This window comes from Anastrepha ludens, chromosome 4, assembly GCF_028408465.1.
Source record: "Anastrepha ludens isolate Willacy chromosome 4, idAnaLude1.1, whole genome shotgun sequence".
In the NCBI taxonomy this organism is placed as follows: Eukaryota; Metazoa; Arthropoda; class Insecta; order Diptera; family Tephritidae; genus Anastrepha; species Anastrepha ludens.
Window position 1 is genome coordinate 20,634,263 of NC_071500.1, and position 22,723 is coordinate 20,656,985.

The 22,723-nt window shown below is 35.0% G+C and overlaps 1 protein-coding gene across 1 annotated transcript in view; it reads left to right on the forward strand.

Moving 5' to 3' along the window:
- LOC128860260 (serine/threonine-protein kinase NLK-like) overlaps nt 1-11,846 on the forward strand; it is a 136,168-nt gene extending 124,322 nt beyond the window's left edge. The window contains exon 7 of the mRNA XM_054097673.1: nt 10,657-11,846. Within this exon, the coding sequence (XP_053953648.1) occupies nt 10,657-10,711 (55 nt within the window). The 3' untranslated portion in view covers nt 10,712-11,846. The remainder of the gene's footprint in view (nt 1-10,656) is intronic.
- The last annotated feature ends 10,877 nt before the right edge of the window (nt 11,847-22,723 follow it).

Genomic DNA, 22,723 nt, shown 5'->3' on the forward strand with positions numbered 1-22,723 from the left:
ATTCATCTCTTCCAAAGTTATTAATCATTCCCGTCAATATCAGTAACTGCTCGTGTTTATGTATGTCTGTATGTATGTATGTATGTAACTGTATACTAAAAATTGCTAATCATGCATACACTATAAGCCATAGCTAAATAAAATATAGAATATTAAACTAAACACAAATTAATTCACATCCCACACACACACACGCATACACACACACATGCACCCAATTCAACCGTCATATAGCCGCTGCATTGTGGTATTTTCCAAATTTTTCGCTATTATACATTATTGTGTATTACATTTTGTGCGTCGTCTAACAACAACAGAACATGAAAACATCAAAATGCTGCGTAAAAACAAATTAAAAATTATTACTAACTCATGAAAGGCTACAGGCGAAAGGACAATTATGTAATTAATACAATTCAATAATATGGCAAACGCGTTCTCAACCTATTGTATAGTTGTATGTGTGCAATAAACAAATACCACCTCCATCCAATATATAAAACAAAAAAAAAAAAAAAAAAAAAAAAAAAAAAAGATGCAGCAGTGATTTTTAGTAGATAATAAATTATCTCTCCTTCTTTCCCTCAAATCGAATCCAAACTAAACTAAACTGCATTTAACTGAAAATCGCCTTTTTTATCGTTGGTATTTTTATAATTAAATCTAACCATCTTTCACTATCATTTAATTTTGTTGAATTCAATTAATTTCGTAGCAATTTAGTTTAAAATTACGCAATTTTCGTAGTTTTAGTTATTCATCTATGCTGAGTAGAACTCTTCACTGTTCCTGATAACACTTAGTTAGACACGCCTATTCATGTTGTATTTTATTATTTACAAAACTGGTACTCATAATAACACAGCTGGAGTTTATTAAATTACTAAGCGCCGTTTTCGCAATGCCGAGTTAAGCTGAAGTTATCTTCAACTCAGATGGATGAGTTGATTTCGAGTTTACAGTAGTGAGTTAAGCGTCAAGAGAGTCATTTCTGTCCGTATCTGGTGAGAAATCTGAAAAAAATCCCAATATTAAAAAATAAAAAATAGTAAAATAACTGATAAAAAGTGAGCAAAAGAGTTTACCCAAAAATGGCAGCATCGACACTAAAATTCAGCAGAAGTGCCACAGCTGAAAGGCCACAAAATGAAATGGAAGTACAGTAGATTCTGTTTTTATGCGGTATATACGTTCCGCAAGAAACAGCATAAAAAACAACAGCATAAAAAAGCTACCAGTTCTATAATAAAACTATAAAGTGCTAAGAACCGCATAAATCTGAAATAATGTAATAAAATCGCATAAACAAAAAATTGTATTTTTGAAAATTATATCTTTATTTAAGAAACGTCAGAATCGAAAAATAAATTTACATCGTCAGAAATAGAATCAGACAATACCCGCATGTTGCACATTCGTTTAGGATTTGGCGTAAAATCACTTCCGTCACTTGAGGAAATGTACACGTCTGATCTGGATAGTGATGCAGGCGGTTCCATACTTGTAGGTTTAGAATCTTGTTTATATGTACAATTCTAGATTTAATTATTGTAAAAAAAACCGCACTATTTCAAAACCGCATAAAAACAGAATCTACTGTATAGAGTTGTGAAATGTTTGCATTAACTTCACATTACTTTTAATTTTAATTTTAATTTAATTTAAATTGGTTATTTTAAGACGGCTACCTTTTATATTTTGCGCCCAATAATGAAAACATAGTAAAATAGTAATGAAAAAGTGATTCATTATTTTTCAAAATAATGCAACGCTTCTGCAACTAATTTTCAAATCACTTTTGCCACTCGGCAGCGAATACCTCCAAAACGAGCTGTTTAAAGGCTTAAACGAACTTTTTCAGGAATTGGAAAACGTTGACCACGCATTTTCATTTTGATGTTCGGGAAAAAAATGAATTAATTAGCTGCAAAATCACGGCTGTGAGGCGGTTTACCCATTAATTTGACCTTTTGAGTGCTCAAAAAGACTCCCGTGTGAGCCGATAAGGGTTTTGGTGAAGTAAAGGGTGGTTAAGTTTCAAGGGCCGGTGTTGATTTTGAATAAAATACAAATTTTTTAAGAAATTATTGTCATTTCCCTTTATTACGATAATATTAGTATGGCGCAATTACGTATAAAACAAAATATCGGCCAAATGACCGCCGCGGTCTCGGCGGCACACCTCCATCCGATGGTCCAAATTTTCGATGACACTGAGGCATAATTGAGGTTCAATGCCGTTAATGTGCCGAATTATCTCATCCTTTAGCTCTTGAATTGTTGCTGGCTTATCGACGTACACCTTTTCTTTCAAATAACACCAAAGAAAGAAGTCCAACGGTGTCAAATCACATGATCTTGGCGACCCATTGACATCGCCGCGACGTGAGATTATTCGACCATCAAATTTTTCGCGCAAAATAGCCATTGTTTCGTTAGCTGTGTGACAAGTGGCACCGTCATGTTGAAATCATATATCCTCCACATCCATATCTTCCCATTCAGGCCATAAAAAGTTCGTTATCATCTCACGATAGCAAACACTATTCACAGTAACTGCCTGACCGGCCTCATTTTGGAAAAAATACGGCCCAATGATGCCGTCGGCCCATAAACCGCACAAACAGTCACTCTTTGTGGGTGCATTGGTTTTTCGGCAATCACTCTTGGATTATCATTCGCCCAAATGCGACAATTCTGCTTATTGACGAATCCACTGAGGTGAAAATCAAATTAATTAAATTGACCGAAAAAATCACGAAGTGCGCGATATGCATTTTGATTTAAACGCCCGTTTTTAAATAAGCCTGAATAGCTTTAACGCGTTGCTCGATGTGTATCTTTCCATGGTTCAAATTGAGTTAGTCTGAAATTAAAAAATGTCAAATGAAATGCAGAAAAAAACTTGACGTTTAGGTGTGGTTCACATTCAACATCGGCCCTTGAAATTTAACCACCCTTTATAATTCAACTTCGGCGGTTGCTTTTCCCTAATTCTTCGAAAACTGCTGGCAAACAAAAGGTTTCGTACCACTCAGAAGCGACGACTGCTTCAAGTTTATTTCGTAGTGCAGTTGCGACATAACAAGATTTTATTAAACAAAACCGGCGAGCATTTGCTTTGAATTGCGTCTTCCGCGAACACCTTTTGTTGGATTTAGACTTGGTACACCCACACTGTCGATTGTTGTTTTGATTTGGGATCAAATGCATAGATCCAAAATGCGTCACTTGCTACTCGTATGATGTCATAGACGTGCTTTGAGCCACTTCCTCTGAATTTCTTCAACACTTCTTTACACCTATCGACACGAATCCGAGTGCTTTTTTGGGAAATTTGCCAAATTATGCTCTATCCAACGAGCACAAATCTTCTTGACGACCAAATGTTCATGCAATATTGATTGTATACTGACGCCACTAGTGCCCATAGATGCCTCTATCTCGATATATGCCACATGACGAACTTGAATTATCAATTGACACACAGCATCGATTGTTGTGCAACAACCGTTTTTGGATGACTTTCATGAAATTCACACTGAAAGGATCGACGGCCACGTTGGAACTCGTTGTACCAGCGCTTCGCTGCCAAAAGTCGAAGTAAGTTGAGCAATACCCTCCTGTCACGATAATCCACGTCGAAAATCAAATCAACGCAAGAAAATTTTCGCGAGTTACTTCCATATTTTGGGCAACACGAAGTTTTCAACTTAACGGAAAAAGAGCAAATAGAGCTCATAAGTGAAAATTTTAATGGTAACTTTATGCTCAAAAATACCAAATTTTTTCATTAAATGTATCGAATTACAGCTTATCACACATAGTGTTGCAAAGGCGCAAAATATAAAAGACAACCCTAGTAACACCATATCCCTAACAACTATTCTCAAGGGGTTACATGGGTTTCGTCGGGTAAAAGAAGGCAAATTTTAAATTTTTTTTTCTATGTAAAAAATTATTTATTTAATTCCAACTTTTTAGAATAATTTCTGAAATTTTCAAAAAAAACAAAAAAAATTAAAGCTTCTCCATTGTGACGTCATTTCCGGTGACCCCTCGAAAAAAAGGTGCATCTGTGCATCTTCGTTGTCAGCATAGCTCCTGACAGGATCATCGAAAATAAAAAACAAAAATAAGTGTTTTAGTTAAGACCATAAACTCGTGCTTGAACGAAGCAACGAAAAAAAAGTAAAAATTGGAATTTTGGCAGACATTTTTCCAAAAAAATGAAAATTTCGGTCAAATTTGCTTAACATGGTTTTTTTTAATAGTTGTAATTGAAAAAAAAAACCATCCTTCGTCCAAGCACGAGTAAATTGTATCTCGAACACCTGTGTAGAATTTCATCAAGATCGGTTGAGTAGTTTTCGAGAACATTTGACAACCGACTTTGAAACGAGAAAAACGCGTTTAAAGTTTTGAGTAACAATAAAAGTGTCTTGGAGCGCACACCTTCCAAATGCTGTATCTCCGAAACTATTATTCGGATCGACTTGAAAATTTAGGATACTATTTTTGAGATGTTGAAGAAATTAATAAGACAAAAAAAAAAACAAAATCGATTTTTGAACCCACGAAACCCATGTAACCCCTAAAATTTCCTAAATGCCAGTTTGCTCTCAGAATTCCACATTCGACAAGTGCAGAGACAATACAACCAATGCCTTCCGGTCTGAGTAAAACTATAGCCCTTTTGCGAATTTTTTCTTGGCTCCGAACAAGTATTCAATGAACACTACACTATAATAGTTTGTGTAAATGATACAGTAAATCTCACTAAATGAATAATTTTATATTTCAATTGGTTTTTTTTTTTTTGTTTTTTATTTCAATGAGCATTAAAACAACTTAGAATTTAGAAGTGTTAACTAATGATATTTACGGATTTAACCTTAAGTTATCTCACTATTGTGAGATTGAAAATCATGAGTTCACTTGTCATTGCGAAAACGGCCTTATTTGACTAACAACTAACCAAGCCTACAATTTTCGCTCATATATGATTTTTTTATTTATTTTTTTCAAAATGCCCAAATGGTGGTTTGAAGGACGCTTAGATGAAGCCTTTGAAATTTATATGGCATTCACCGATTATTCAACAGCAACGATTACGTATTTTTTATGCGAATCATTTACGCCGTGCTATAGTAATTTTGTACTTTAAACTGGCATAATAAACAAGGTAGATCTGATCACGTACATCACAAAATCATGTTTCAAATGATTGCTGCATTAAAAAATCTACAACTTCGCTCCCTTTTGTTCAACTTGACATTCTGAGACGGTTTTACAACGAGGAAGCCTTAAGCCTTCTAAGCGTATACATAGTATATATTTAGTTAGTTTCGAGTTACAGGCGAAAAAACTCTACTTTTGCAGTAATGTTTAAAGTAAATTAGCAATAAATAATCATCAATGTTCAAAGCAGCTCCGCGTATTTTTTTTTCATTTCTTACTGAACAGGACATTCTTGGCAGCACATGTTGTAAATAGCACCGCTCACATGGAAAACCAAAATGAAACCACAAAATTAGATAAAAAACATTTAAACAAAGGTGAACACTTTAATTGACTTCATCAAAAGTGATGCAGTATAAGAGTGTAATTACTCTAGACGCAAACTTAACTTGAGTTACGTAAGAACGTAACGATGTTTACTCAAGTTTTTCCAATCAGCTTACGTATACAGCCTCATACCAACTAAATAAGAGCACGCAATTTTCGCAATATGTGTTTCTTCTCAGTTTCATTGAGTTCGAAAAATACACCTAACAAAAAGTAGTCCCTACCTCCTGTATTTTAAGCGGGAAAACTCAACAAACCGTGTAGACGACAATTATATATAAAGCAATATATAAATTTATATATATAAAAGAAAATCATGTTAGTTACACTATTTATAACTCGAGAACGGCTGAACCGATTTGGCTGAAAATTGGTGGAGAGGTAGCTTAGAACCAGGAGACAGGAAATATAAAAATAAATAAATAATTCGCGCGTACACTTCTGTTAGGTGTTTCACCGAACTCCTCCTTCTATTTGTGGTGCGCGTCTTGATGCGTGAGTACCATTCGAAAGTTGTAGGCTGACAACTTTTTGAACGAACCTCGTGTGGCAAAAAAAAAAAATTTGGATTTTTTAACAATACATCGAAAAATGAAACTCTGTAAACAAAAATACAAAATCTGTTTTCGTTTCCGTTTCACACGCTTTTAAAGAAACACCTAAGAAACACCATTTCAAATGAGGCGAGGGCCTAAAGCCGACTTCGCACGGCAAATATTTTTTGTGAGGAACTTTTTTCATGGCAAAAATACACTCGGAGATTTGCCATTGCCTTCCGAGGGATGGCCGCTATTAGAAAAAAACTATTTCTATTATTTGATTCTAGAACTTTCACATTCTCGAATGGTAGTCACGCACCAACCAATTCGGCTACGGCGGGATTATACGGAATTATAATTATGCATAAAAATTATCGATATAGACTAACTATGGTCTGACAGCTGAGAATTTGAAACTGTACCGACATTTCAGTTCAGTAACGTTTGGCAAGCCATTATGAATCGTTTAACGTCAAAACAACGCTTCAAAATTGTGAAAATTTACCTAAATTTGTTCGCGTAGTTCATAGAGCGAAGTGTTGAAGAAGACGCTGCATTGCCAATTCGTCCTCGTTCTCAACGTGTTGGCGTTTATGCTTCGACTAAGAATAGCAGTCATCATAGTTTGTGTCGCATTTTTGCTGATTGAACTCTTTTAGATTTATTATTCAGATTTATTAGGAAAACTTAAAAATCAAAAATTGGACTGATCGAATGGGCCATCTAACTCGTAGTCGCGGTCGGCATATGCCGGATGTCCTATTCGAAAAATAAATGCCATAAAATGATCAACCAGATTATATACAAAACAAAATTCACACACACAATATCTCCTTTTTGTATTACCTTTTCTAAAGCTCTTAAAAAACACTCGTTATATGGTGCATTTTTTTTTTAAACTGACAGAAGAAAAAATTGTTTCCCAAAATTGTCCAAAAATTCCAGTATTTTGTTGCTGTCGCTGCACTGAAATTAAACACGAAATTCTTTCTTATGTTGAGAGGCGCTCTTTGTGCTTTTGAGCTTTAAATTAGTATCTAAACAAATTAGTGTCTGCACAAATTATCTGAAAATGGGATTTTACACTTGGTCACAGTGCTTCTAATATATACAAGGTGGCGCAAAATTAATCACCCCATCGGAAGACTTATAATTTTTGCAAATGGCGACTGCAGTATACAACCAAATGGGCAATGAAGCGCGCAAGGATCAAAAAATGATTTTCATCACTAAAAATTATTATTTTTTTTTATTTAGTAAAAATGTTGTTAAAAAAATTTGATGATTAATTTTGCGCCACCTTGTATATATTGATCTTGACCTCACTGAAAATCGTTTTGGAACTCACACTAACTCCTAATTTAATGTAGAAAAAATTGAAAAATTGCACTGTTAACATGCTTGGATTGTTTTTGTTTTTGTGTTGGATATGGAAACAATTTTATGTTATGTCTCGGCTTAAGCCACATTGAACTGGTAGAGCTGCTGATTTGTTTTTGTTTTTGTTTGTAAATGTTTCTAAATTATCACTCTTTGTTTATAGATTTTGAAATTTTATCAACCAAAAGCAAAACTACATAAAATACTTTACTTTTGTTATTTTTTCTCTACCGCTGTTACCTGTGCAATGTAAGAGTCATTCAGCTAAATGAAATTTGGTATCCATAAACAAAATTGTGCGAAAAGTTATTGACCCCGTTGTTGCCGTTCGAACACCATAAACTTTCTTTAAAAAAGTTTGAGGAATGCTGCCAAGGTGACTCGTTTAAAGTCGGATCGTTTCCTCTGTCGTTCCCACGGGGAGGAACCCGTAAAAACATGAAGCTGCTATCCAGACGCGCGTTTTTCTAACAAAACTTCACCTCCCAAAAAACGATTGCAGCTACAGTCCCGGACATAAGTGTCACATTATGAATAAAAATAAATCCGAATCGGAATTAGTTAAAATATTATTTTTATTACTATTATTAGAGGCTATCGTGACGGCTTTGCGCGCATAGTACCAAAGCAAATGTTTGCCAGTGTTGTCTACTTTTCGTTTTCGTCTCAATTTGGGTCTATGAGATAGATTCGTCAAATAAAAATTCCTCATCAAGGCGACGTCACCAAGATCCTTTAGGTGTCCCCTGCGGCGTGATCCTTGTGTGTTCTAGACCAGCGCCATTATACTTATGTCAGTCGCAGGCTTGCGCAGTGAATGGCCAATCCTTTTCTATTTTCGCTGTCGTATTTCAATATTTATTGGCTTTTGTTCGCTTCCATCAAGGAGTTTCTCGTTTGAAATCCAGTTGTCGGGCAACCAGATACGGCGAATAGTTGTGAGACATCTGTTGTTCACAAGTACTTGCAACTTCCGCGTCGCAAATACAGACGCCAACCACGTTTCACATCCATACAGTAGCACGGATATAAGATTCAAATTGGAAATTCGTAGCTTCTTGCGCGTTGTCAACGGTTTGGAAAACCAGATGTTTTTGAGGCTTGCATAGGCTATATGCAAAGGTTGCCTTGGCGTTTTTGGTTCTAGCATCAATATCGTCTTTTGCTCCACCAGCCAATGTGATTTGGCTTCGTAGGTAGGTGAAGCTGTTGGTGTTTTCAATGGGTTCTCCATAAATTGTGAACCTGTTTTGGAGCAAATTGTTGATTTCCATGGGTATTAAGCCTCTTCTTTTCGCCAAGAGTTAGCAAATGGCGAATAAATGAAGCAACTGGTACAAGTGAATAGATGTTGGCAACGCGGGAAGAGAGCTGCCTTGAATTGCATGGGTTGGTAAGGCAGTGCGGTATACCAGTATAATGAGCTATAGTCATATTCGCTAGCGGCGAATCTTACTCGTTAACTTTGTTGTTCATGCAAATTTTTCATCAAGTTAACCGAGCATAGAGATAGCGAGCGGGGAAATAGCGAACAGAAGAGGCCTATTATTTATGTTTCTTTAATTTTTCTTTATATTTCTAATATGAAATTTTATAATTTATTAACGATTTGTAAGAATTTTATTTATTTTAGCCAAATAAAGTAAATAACTTAACGCTGAACGCTTTCGTAAGAACAAAATAATTTTAATTTTAAAATTTTTAAAATTTTTTTTATCTAATTTTTTTTTTTGATATTTGCCTAGTCGAATTTTGTTAGAGGAGGACAGTAAGACAATTTCTTTTTAAATGTGTTTTCTTGGATATGCAATTGAATGGCATCGAATAACAACAAGAACAGAAGATTGCAGTTGTTTTTTTTTTTTTTTTTTTTTCAAGAAAATCTTAACCCCTTACGGTGCTTTAACAAGTCTGACTCGTGATGAAAATTTTGCCCCAAACATGAATATGACGAGCCAGACTCGTGAATAGATCGTAATGTAATGAATGGATTTCAGATAAATAATAAATAGAAAAGGTGTAGAGTTTATTTCCACAACAGCAGTATTGAGCAAAGTGTCTATATCGGAGGCATTTACATTTCGGCGCTTATTGTGACCTCTCTCGCGCATCAGTCTAATCTGTTTACCACGCGTTGACGCGTAACACTTGGGTCCGAATTTCATCGAGCTAAATATCACGGCAAGGGGTTAATTTGCAACAACAACCATCTTATAATATGGCACTGAAGTAGTAGTAGTCTGGTCAAATACTCATTTTTTATAGATATCTTTTAGGAATTTTTTTTAAGAAAATAAAATGCGATCCTTTTGATTTTATAGTATGTTATTATTGACATCAAATAGTATAAAAAAACAATCTTTTTTTGACATATTTTTTTTGTAATAGTTTGGCGCCAAAGTCAACGTCTTAAAAAAAAAGATAAATGGCTTGTCAACACGATTTTGGCTCTTCAGGGAATCTGAAATGAAAAAGTTTAACTGATTATTATTCTGTAGGCTTCTCATTCTGGCAGGTGCTACCCTCGTTCCTTTTCAGCAAAACATACCGAACAGAAAAACAAACCTTTTTCAAAAGTTCGCCCTTTTGTTATTTTTCAAAAAAATCCTCCTATTGCAGCACCTGCCAGAATGACAGGCTATAAAATCAAAACGATCGCATTTTATGTTCTTGAAAAAAAAATCCCGAAAAATATCTATAAAAAAAGTATTTGACCAGACTACTACCTGAATTGCTATACTGCGCGCAAACTAATACATACTAGTACGCTTCTTGCGGGTCAAAATCAGTCATGGCGCGGCTGAAATTGTCTTAAAAAAACATTACAATTAAACTCATACAAAAATACTTATGCACACATACAGATACACATTCCTATAGACATCACCTTATTGGTTGGTTTCAAATAAACTCGGCCTTTCATTTTGAGATCATCACAAACTTTTTTTCGAAACATTTTTGTTAGTCGTAGTTAACTTATATTTGTCACATTATATTTGATGTATGTATGTATTGTATTTTATTATGATTTGTTGTATTTGTATATTTTAAGTTGGCTTACTTTTGTGATATTTTCTTATAAATAATAAGCATAAAAAATTTCATTTGATATAAAATATTTCGAGATTTTCATTTATATATAAACATTTTTTTGTGTTCATTTTTACAGTTCAACTGTAGCGCATCCTTCCGAGTTGCCGCCATCGCCGCATCAATGGGAATGACGGCAAAATGAGGCCATAGCCGCCTAAAAGTAGATACTAATTCAAAACTACCATAATAACTACAACAAACAGCCAACAATACCACCCATCTTAACCAAATTATTTTCATTTAAATTTATTTAACAAAACAAACAAACTTACAACGCTGAAATAAATGAGAACAGCCGTGATCATACAGCAGTAGCTATACGAGTAACAACACAGACGAGAGCAAAGAGGGGCAGTAATAAGAGCAGCAGCAACATAAAATAGAGTGACAGCGACAAATATAATAAGAACTTTAATAGACTATAATTTTTAAGGATAAAGCAACGATTTTAATTTTTAAGTTAAAAGTTAAACAAATTTAAAGAATCATGAGGGGGAAGGCGGATCTTTTTGAAGGAATGATACTACGAAGGAAAGGATGAGCAGCAAAGCAGGCAAACTGAAGGGTGAATCTAAATATTATAAATATATATATTGTAATTAAATGGAATGTCTTAAGAGAGTAGTGTGACAAGGCACAAGACACAAGTAATCATTCCACCACCGAAATAAACTCAAACAAAAAAAAAACAAAAAGCAAATACAAGCGAGCAAAAACAAAAACAGTGCTGCACGAGAGGGCAGTGAGGACGTCATTTAGAGCAACACTAGTCGCCTGAGGTAAAATAACACAAGAAGTGAAGGGGAAACCATGAAGATAAGGAGGAGAGCTTTAGAGAAACTGCTAAAGCATAGCTGATGAAATAGACTTGAGCGAAGCGAAAGGGAGGTATACTCGTATACAGCAGACACCAGACAGCAGTGCAGCGCGGAGGCATTTCAATACGCGTATCAGTGCAGCAGTGATGGCATTGGCGCTCACATCCTTTGCAGGGTATGAGTAATATTGGAAAAGCACCGCTAACCAAGTGAGATAACGCAAAACGCGCAAAGCATAATTTCACAACAACAACAAAAATACAGCTGCAGCAGAGGGGAATACTCAAAACTGTCGCGAAAGGTGTTTGGGAGCAATTAATACAACTCTGTGTTACAGTGTATGTATGAATGTAGTAGTGAAACAGCAAAGCAAAGAAAATAAGCTTAAGAAAAACGAAAATACTTTGCAAATTACATAATTCGGGATTAAATGTAAACTTTAAACACATGCATACATGCGCAAATACGTATTATGATGGAAGGGGTATAAAAGTATACAAAATTCATGAATGTAAAAATTTAATACAGAAATGCGTAGGTACTGAAGATAAAGTAAAGAGAGGAAGGAAGAAAGAGAGAAAGAGAAGTGTTAAAGGAAGTAAGAGAGAAAGAGAGGGGGTATAAAAAAGACGAAAGTGGACAGAGAGAGGGAGAGGGGCATAAAAAAGAAGAAAGAAGAAGAAAAAGAGAGAGAAAGAGTCATAAAAAGGACGAAAGAAGAAGAAAAAGAGAGAGAAAGAGTCATAAAAAGGACGAAAGAAGAAAGAGAGAGAGGGAGAAAGATGCATAAAAAGAAAGAAAGAGAGGGAGAAAACGAAAACAAAACCACTAAGGATATTTGTCAAATGTAGCAACAAGCAACGTAAAACATCTTCACAAAAAGTATTCACGCCTTTCACGCCTCCATATATGCATATGTATGTGTATGCATAGAGGACATGAAATTAATGATTGGCGTTATAACCAACAACAACAAATCAATATATGTTGTAGGGCATCTCCATGCATATGTACATACATACATACATACATACATACATACACACATATATATATACTATATGTAAGAAGCAACAATGAAAGGAAACCTGACAAAAATGGACATACAAATTATACGAGTATGCAAATAAATTAAGCAAAAAAAGTGGAAGGCAGAAGAAATTCTTCTAGAGTACGCGTATGTATGTATTTATTATGTAACAACAATTATTATTATTATATAACTATTACTGCGACTACAATTACAATTACGATTACGATTATACATATTATGATTAACTTATATAACTAATGAACGTAATTAATTAATTAAATAATTAATGTAATTTGTTTGCCAAATTTACCTCAAAACCAAAAGTAAAACACTTTTTTTAAATACTATAAATACATACATAAAACAAACAAAATAATTGTATGTTAAAAACAACAAAAACAAATGTAATGCAACATACACACCTACATATGTACATGCTTGCATTGAAATTGCAATTTGAACAAGTCGCACATGCAGGTTATAATATTAATCACTAAATTTGCGACACATAGACGTTTTTATTTAAAATCTTATGCAGCAGCAGCGGAGCGTGTAAAAAATTTAGGTCTTCAAAAGCTGCACTACATAATTTTAGAATTCAAGTGTTTGGCGATTGAGTGCGCATGAGGGCGGCAGTTGCCTAAAAGTAAGAGTCAACGCCTGAAAGTATGTTACGAAAATTTGGTTAATTATATAGTAGCACCAAATTGTGGCAAAAAAAAGCAAGGTAAAAACGTGAATAGCACAAATTTTGGTTTCACATACAATTATTCTCAATTAAATATCACAAAAAAGCTACGAAAATTAAAAAAAAAAATTGCATTAAAATTCAAAATTAGCTATAGGTTGAAAATTACGAAATGAGCCTGGCAAATATGTAGATGTTGCTTTTATACATATTTACATACATATTTATTCCATTAGTACAAACAGAAGTATTGCCGTTTGCTGTAAATGTTGCATATCTTTGGGCGCGCAAAGCATGCATTTAGATTAGAGGGAGCTGAAGTGTAGAAAATTACGGTATCGCTCACTGGCATAAATATGAAGAGCAGGGAATCTGGAACAACTTAAGCAACAACAACATGCATAATACCGAACTGAACTGCGATACATTGCACTATGCGCAAACTAATAGTAGACCACAAATCCATGTATGCCATAGCTATAACGGGTGTACTCTTACGAGCTGGAGAACTTAAAATGATAACACAAAACCGAGATATTGTTGAAATGCATTTTTTTGTACTATAATCTGGTAGCTCATTTTATGGCATTTATTGCTTGACGATGACATCCGGCTTATGTCCGTCGCGGCTACGAGTTAAGTGTAAGTGGTCCATTCGATCAGTACGATTTTTGATTTTTGACTTTTTCCAATAAATCTGAATAATAAATCTAAAAGAGCTCAATCAGCAAAAATGCGAACGCAAACTATGGAGATTTGGCGTCAATCTTGCACGCACGAGCTGTATTTTGTAGGCAGGTAAGGCCAGATCCTTATGTATGTAAAATTTTCCACGTAGTCGATGGACAAAAGCCAACAAGTTGTGAACGATGGCGAATCGACATTTTAGCGTATTCTTCAACACTTCACTCTATAAACAACGCGAACAGATTTTTTAAATTTTTAAATTTTTTTTTAATATTTTTTTTTTTCGTCGAAGGATAGACGACAAGTGGAGAACGACCACGTATTGACATTTTAGCGTCTTCTTCAACACTTCACTCTATAAACAACGCGAACAGATTTTTTTAATTTTTTTCTTTTATTTATTTAATTTTTTTTAATTAAAATTTTTTTTTAATTTTTATTTTTTTTTTATTTGTTTTTATTTTTTATTTTTTTTTTGCAAAGTAAATTTCCACAATTTGCATGTGGTTTTCTGTCGTTAAACGATTTATGATGACTTGCCAAACCTTACCGAATAGAAATGTCAACAGAGTTTGCGATTCCCAGCTGCCAATCCATAGTTATCAATATCGATACTTCTCATGCAGCTATAAAAACACCCGCTATATATTTTTTTGTTTTTTTTATTTTTATATTTATGTATTTTGGTTTTTATTTTAATCAAAAATTTCCAACTTCAAGGTATATTAATAGACAGCGATGCGATCGATTAGCTTTGGTAGGGCTCACTAGACCTAAAAGCTGTCGAGGCACCACTTGCTTGACCCTAGTTTACTCCTCTTAATTTCCAATAAGGTAAAACCACTTCAATTCTCTAATAAACAATTAAATACGTCGGTTGTGAATGGTTGCGCATCCTAAGTCTATCGGACATCCAAAGAAATAACTGTTTACACTGTAGTGATCTCGCGTTCTGACAAGTGAGGTACAGTGGCAAAAATACGTCCAACACTCTCCACTTCCACCTCTCCTCACTGCTGCAGCTGTGTCTGCCACATTCACAGTCATTAGAGGAAATCCCCAAACGCTTGCCCCGTGCGCCCTTTAGGCAGTCCCCGATGATTATGCCAACTACTGTCATAATGGAAGGTCGATCAAGATAGATGAACAACCTACTAAGTTCTATTTTTCTCCACCCTAGGCCATACCTATCACAAGAGCAACTCTTGTTTTCGTTATTCAAGAAATATCTTCGAAAAATTAAGTTTTCCAATACACACTGCAATCCACAGCACTGTGCACAAGACACTCCTGAGCCCTTTAGTCACTGAGATGTTTGTGTTGACAATAATGTAAATTTAAGTTTAGTCAACAATGAGCTTAAAAATTAGTATTTGCTTTGCCTTTTTTGGCTAGAAATTGCAATAAGAGGAAAGAGATATTTGTCGGAGCACTCAGTTTTTTCCCGAGTCTAGCACACAAATGAGCAGTTTGCTAAGCACATTTGAAATGAATGTTAATATTAATGTCTTGCAACGTCCATGCATGCAATTTTTGCGAATGCTTTGGGTACGCGTAAAAGCTTATATATGGATGATTCGCTGTTGGTCGTTGCAGAAGTAATTTTGCGAAGAAAGTATTAATTCATTTATATCTATTCCACTTGCAAGTGTACAGAGGCATACCTCCTGATATGAGGAAAGAAAATGCAAAGTTGGTGCATTTTTTTAATAAAAATTTAAAATATTTTAAAAGTTCGATTTGAGTCACCCGATTACGGCGCTCGCATACTTTTAGCGTGCTAATATTTATTAAGAACAGTTTTATTTTTTTTTCAAATATTTCACAAACTTACAAATTGGGAAATTCGTTTCGCTTCGTTTACCGTCTGAACAACGTCTAATTGGGCGAGTGTTTGGAAAGGCGTGAAATGAGAGGGCAGAATTCTGCTTTCGAGTGCACGTGGCAGCCGAAGTTACGCAGCTCAATGTCATTTTTCACCCTGGCTAATGGCCAAACCTGGTAAATCTATCATCAGCCTTGTAAATACTCATATTTGCTCGTATGGAACGAAGCTACTCGACGGGCGAGCGTCGCTGAGGACGAGAGGTATTAGTGTGCGCAGTAAAGGAACTGAATACGTTGAACGTTCTAAAAACTAAGGATTTATTTAGCACAAGAAAAAAATTTCATAAAGTCAAAAAATTATTATAAACAAACTGCTATCGCGGCTAATGTTGAAATGCCTGAGTGCATTCCTTATTGCACGGATTTCACTGCTCTAGATCGCTTAGCCATCGCGTGTAGGATAAAATGTATAAAAAGCCTGCTGGTTCCTCTGGCAGTGACACTGAGAGACTGAATCGAAGAATTGAAATTCATTCAGGCTCTACTGTCGTCTCACATCGTTAGTTTACATTATGAGGAGGTTAAGACTTCAACGCTAATGGCCTCAAATATCTTTGAATGAAAACGTGACTCTTTTACTATACCTATGCCTATCTTATCTTGCAGCTACGCACTAATTTGGCAGGCTATATACCGAATTTTTATTTCTGCCATGAAAAAGCTCCTCATAAAAATATCTGCGGTTCGGAGTCGGCTTGAAACTGTAGGTCCCTCCATTTGTGGAACAATATCAAGAGACGCACATCACAAATAGGAGGAGGAGCTCGGCCAAACACCCAAAAAGGGTGTACACGCCAATTATAGGTATATATATATAATCTGTTAGATAATTTCATGGCATTTATTGCTTGAATATGACATCCAGCTTATGTCCCCTACGAACTAATTTGGGCGGATATATGCCAACACGGGCCCTCAACGGTAAAATGGCGTGGGCGGCTATAGCCCGACACTCGTCCCCAATAGGTTAAAGAACACCCAGAAATATGCAACATTTTCAGCGCGGCAGTTTTTCTTCTACTTTTAGCAAATGTAAAATGTACTTTCGTTGCTTTTAGCATTTCGCATGCATTAATATTTCGAACAGCCATTTTTAGATTTGAAATTGTAGCATAGTGAACTTCGGAATTTTCCTGTTAGAACGTACGTAGTGCGCAAGTTTCTAAATATTTAGGGTAATTTTTAAAGTAAAATTGTAACGTGACGTACGACAGCCGTTTTTCTGTATATTTTGTAGCTTTTTTTCACGGAGTTTAATGCATCATATTTTCACTTCTTTTTGATCGAATAGAGAAATTGAACGCACTTGCATCTGCGCCTCTGAAGTGCGTCACGCTAAAATAGCAAACAGAACGAAAAGAACAGTTCCTTCTTTTTTTCGTATTCCCCCTTAAAGGGTGAAACCGGTTTAGGAGGTGTTTTTCGAGAATTGTTTGAACAAAAAAGCAATAATCAGAAAATGTTGAAGTTTAGAGCATATTTTATTTATATTTTTAGGTACACTTTCAAATTTTTTTGAAACTATTTCCGCGGGTGATAGTGACGTTAGAGCGTGCTGTCCATGGACGATCGCCATCCGAGTGTCTGGCTGGTGGGAATTGACGAAGTTGCAATATTTCTCTGAAATTAACAGCAATTTTGTTTTTATTAACAACATATTGTATTTCCTAAGAATATGAACCTAATTGTGGTAAAAAAATATTGAAAATTGCATGCTTTTGAGGCGCTTGAACACAAAGTAGTTTTTTTTAAACCATATTTTTTCATTTATTTTGCTAGAAAAACCATATTTTAAATAATAATACAATCCCAGAATTAGGTGCATATAGATTAGAATTGAATAAAGAAAAAATCCCGAACAATTTTAGAACGATTGGTCGATAACTTATTAAGCTAGAATTCCCACTAATTGAAAAAAGTAGTTTCCAGAAAAACGTCATTCTAACTAATGCGCGCTACGGTGCGGAACCGACGGGCAGTCACTTAAGTGCTCATAGAATCGGGAATAATGCGAATTTCGGTTTAAAATTTTTACCACACATTCTTGAGTGGTTATACTAACGATTTATGTAATAAAAATAATCGATTTTTTGATCCATCTAAACCGGTTTCCCCCCCTTAACTGCGTAGTGTTAAATTAGTACTCGTAAAATTCGCGGTATGCAGCCAACAAATCAGCATAAAAAACATTTAAGATTAATAAACTGCGCTTTTGAAAGACACATTTTTTTTTAATATATTTTTTAATATTTTTCAATTGTAAAATATGCTGCCAAAAATTGCTTAAACTTGTTTGCGCTATTCAACAAATTTTGTTCCATTACATTTTAAATAAATATTAAATTGTAAAAATTTGAGAGATTCAAAAGAAAAAAAAAAACAAAATCATTTTATAACGTAGTTCAGTACCAGAAGCAAAAATGTATAAAAAAATTATATTTAACTCAAAGTTATGTACACGTATCCAACTGCTTTAGCTGTGTTTTGTAAGAAAATGCCTAAAGCAAGGCGAAAATATGTAAGCTAAAGAAGAAAAAAGAAAATATGTAAGCGAAAAGCTAAATAAGTTAAAATGGAATTGTAGAAATGTCAAAAATTGCAAAGGATAAGCTGAAAAATTAAATTAGTACGCGCTGAATGTGCGCATTTATATAAATATACAGACATGCAGATTGTAATTTATGTTTAAATTTTGTATTAGTAACGTTTAGCAAAAGGTATACACATTCACACACTCACACACACACACACACACACACACACACACACACACACACACACAGGCAAACACAAAATGGCACACAAACTGATTTATAGCAAAGTATGTATTGTAAATTTTCAACGTGTGCTTATGTAAAGGACTATTTTTCTTCGGACTGTTTAAGTTTGGCGGTCGCTTGACTTGTTTGCAGCTGCGCAGGAGCTCAGTAGCCAGCGCCGCTCGTATCAAGCGCCACCGTAGTCCTTCTTAAATTTTAAGTTTAACGCTTGCTGAGTGTGTCTTTGATTGTAGTGACACACATACATATGTACATACACATATAGGTGCATAAAAACATAGGCATATATACATACATATATACATATATATATATTTTTATATGAATTACTTACTATGCAAATAAGCAAACATCGTTAATTAATTCAATAATTAATTGATTACAATTTAAGCTTGTGGACTGATTTCAAATAATATTTTTTATTTTTTTCTCTTTAATATTTTAATCACCATATGTATGTTTTTTGGCGCTTAATTTTTTTGTAATGGATTTTATTGTTTAATTAAACATGACGTAGTTTTAAATAAAGTCTTAAACAAACAAAAAAATTACCTTCCAAAATCTCAAATCTTGCATAGACTTAAATTCAAAAAAAAAAAACCAAAAAAAAACACGTCAAGCTGCAAATGTATGACAAAACAAGTACATACGCAAGAAATTGTTACACTTCAATCACTACCAATTTACTATTATAATTAAATTTACAATTACTATTTACGGTTTACTATTTACGGTTTACTATTTACGATTTACGATTTACTCTACTTACTATTTGCTACTGTTGCGTGTACATTCACTACCAAGTTGCATATACCTATGATACCTATTTTGATGTATGTACGTGTAATTATTATGTCTCTTACTCGATGTTAGCATATTTTAGTGACATTTTTCGATTTTAAGCGTAAATTTGTATGCATGGAAAGGTAGAAATGTAGCAGACAATTTCGAAAAAATGCAAGCAAAAAAACAAACAAAAAAATGAAATGAGTTACAGTTGAAAAGTATTTTTCGAAATCATCACCCATTTAACAAAATTTTCCAAATAAAAAGATTCACGCAAATTTTTTACATAAACGCAAATGAAAAAAAAGCTTGTGTTTTTTGTGCTGCTGAAATGCAATGAATGGATGCCGACCAGTTTTCCCAATCCATTCTTCCCAAAACTTTTTTCCCAATGCTTACTTTTCCCAAAGGCAAATGTTCCCAAATTTTTTCATCCAAACTGTTTTCCCCAAGACTTTTTTCCCAAATACATTTTTTTCCAAAGAGCAAAAAATTATTTATTAATGATATACAAATTATAAAATGTGTAAAAATTCTTTAGAGGCTGATATTGTGTCCAAGGAGTCGAAGATACTCAGAAATTTCGCTCCCTTTGTAATCTTCATATTGAGCCACTATACTTCTCATTCTCATCTTTGATTGTAACCATTTCTTTTTTGGAGCTGCTTTTACTTTTTGTCCCAGGTCTAATTGTCTTAAAATTGTTTCTGTGTCACACTGCTCTTTCAGAAACTCTTGAAGAAGATAGTACAATGATGGATGGTTTTTTCCAACCATAAGTTGAAATCTGTTATGCCACCCCTCGCTTATATTGTCATTCAACTTTTGAATGACATATTTTTCCCCCAAAACAAGTTTGGGAAAAATAGGATTTTAATTGAATTGGGAAAATGGTTTTGGGAAAATTGGTTTGGGAGTTATTTTATTGGGAACAAAAGTTTTGGGAAAAATGACTTTTGGGAAAAATGGATTGGGAAAAGTGTACGGTAACCGTTTTTGGTGTTTTCAGGGTGTATAGCGAGAGTATGAGTACATACGAGGGTGGATTGATAAGTCTTTAGAATGAAAAACTAGACATTGGTTTTTTAACAAAAAATTGATTTATTTTTCAACATAATCTCCTTTTAAGTCAATACATTTCTTTCAACGCTTATCTAACATATTTATTCCTTCTTTAAATAAGTTTTTTCAAAACCTTCAAAATGAGTATTTGTTTCAGCTATAACTTCACTTCAAAACCTTCAAAATGAGTATTTGTTTCAACTATAACTTCACTATTTGACACAAATCTTTTTCCGCCGAGCCATTTTTTCATATTTGGAAAAAGGAAAAAGTCACTGGGAGCTAAATCAGGCGAATATGGCGGATGAGGGAGCAATTCATAGCCTAACTCATTTATTTTTTCCTGCGTTTTCCAAGATGAATGTGAAGGAGCGTTATCATGATGAAAGAGGATTTTCTTCTTCTTCAAATGTGGCCGTTTTTGCTTAATATTTTGGTCCAATGTATCCAACAAAGATAAATAATATTCAGCTGTGATGGTTTTACCCTTTTCAAGATAATCTATGAAAATTATACCTTGTGCAGCCCAAAAAATAGATGCCATCACCTTACCAGCTGATGCAACGACTTTTGCCTTCTTTGGAGCACTTGAGCCACGTTCTACCCATTGTTTGCACTGTTCTTTAGACTCTGGTGTATAGTGGTGGATCCACGTTTTATCCATCGTTATGAAACGACGCAAAAATTCCGATGGATTTCTGTTAAACATGTCTAAACCAACTTTTGAAGTCGACATTCGGTTCATTTTTTGCAGAGGAGTTAGCAAACACGGCACCCATCTTGCTGAAAGCTTTTTCATACCCAATTCATCATGTATTATGTTATGCACACGTTCATAACTAATGTTCACAATGTCAGCAATCTCTCTCAATTTAATTCTTCCATCTTGTGTGACAATTTTGTACACTTTGTCCACCATTTCTGGAGTCGTTACCTCTTTTGGCCTCCCAGAGCGTGGCTCATCTTTGGTGCTTATCCGACCACGTTTAAACTCGTTTACCCAATTGTAAACCATTGCGTTTGAGGGTGCATGTTCCCCTAATACTGTCTGCAACTCCTCAATAATTTGTTTCTGGTTTAAACCTTTCAAATGAAAGTACTTTATAACAGCACGAAGTTCACTTTTTTCCATTTTTAATAAAAATACAATAGTGGTTTGCAAAAATAATTCTCAAAAAAGTACCGTTTGACCATATGTTATGAAATTTTGACAGCTCGCTTTTGACAGTTCACTTTTAACGATCACAATAATTAAGTAAATTAATGACCGATAGATGTCGCAATTTTAAAGACTTATCAATCCACCCTCGTACACACACACACACACACGCGCGCATATTTATTATATATACCTATGAAATGAGACTTTGTTTTCAATTTCAAGCATTTGTTAAAAAAAAATGGTTACAAATTTAATCCTCAAAATAATAGCCATTGCTAGCGACACATTTTTCTCCATCTCTCAGGCAATTAATTTGTGGATGCCGCGCTAAAAAATTGGTGATCTTTGGCCGCAAACCAATCATCGAGCCATTTTTTGGCTTCTTCGTGAGAATTGAAGCGCTGCTCGGAAAGTGTTTGGCCCATCGTTGCAAACAAATGATAATCCGAAGGCGCCAAGTCTGGTGAGTAAGCCGCCTGCACCAGCGGTTCGCAATCGTACGTCTCCACCAATTCCCGGGTCGCTCTTGTTCGATGTGGCGGTGCATTGTCATCAAGAAAAATTACTTTGTGACGCCGATCGGCATATTATGGGCGTTTTCGGTGTATAGCGCTATACAAATCGGCCAATTGTCGTTGGTAGCGTGCACCGTCTACTGTTTCACCTGGTTTTAATAGCTCGTACCAAATCATACCACACTGATCCCAGAAAACACACAGCATTGCCTTGCGGCCGAAACGATTTGGTTTGGCCGTTGTTTTTGGCTTGTGGCCGGGCGGACCATACGATCGTTTACGCTTGGGATTGGAGAAATACACCCATTTTTCATTACCCGTAACGATTCGATGCAAAAAAGACTTCCTTTTGAACCGGGAGTGCGGCATTTCGCAAGTGATTTTTCGGTTCTCTTGCTGCCTTTCAGTCAGTCAGTTCATGCGGCACCCATCTTCCGACCTTTAAAATCATGCCCATGTCTTTCAAACGTTTGAAAATGGTTTTTTGGTCACTCCCAACTGCTCTGCCAGCATTTCTTGCATTTGACAATCATCTTCATTCAACAATGCTTGCAATTCGGCGTCCTCAACCTTTTTCGGTGGCCGGCCACGGCGCTCGTTCTCCACGCTAAAATCACCACTTCGGAATTTTTCAAACCACCTGAAGGAAGCACTGTGCTCTACTTAGAGCATGTCCACCATAAGCTTCTATAAGCATTTGATGAGCTTGAGAAGCGTTTTTCTTC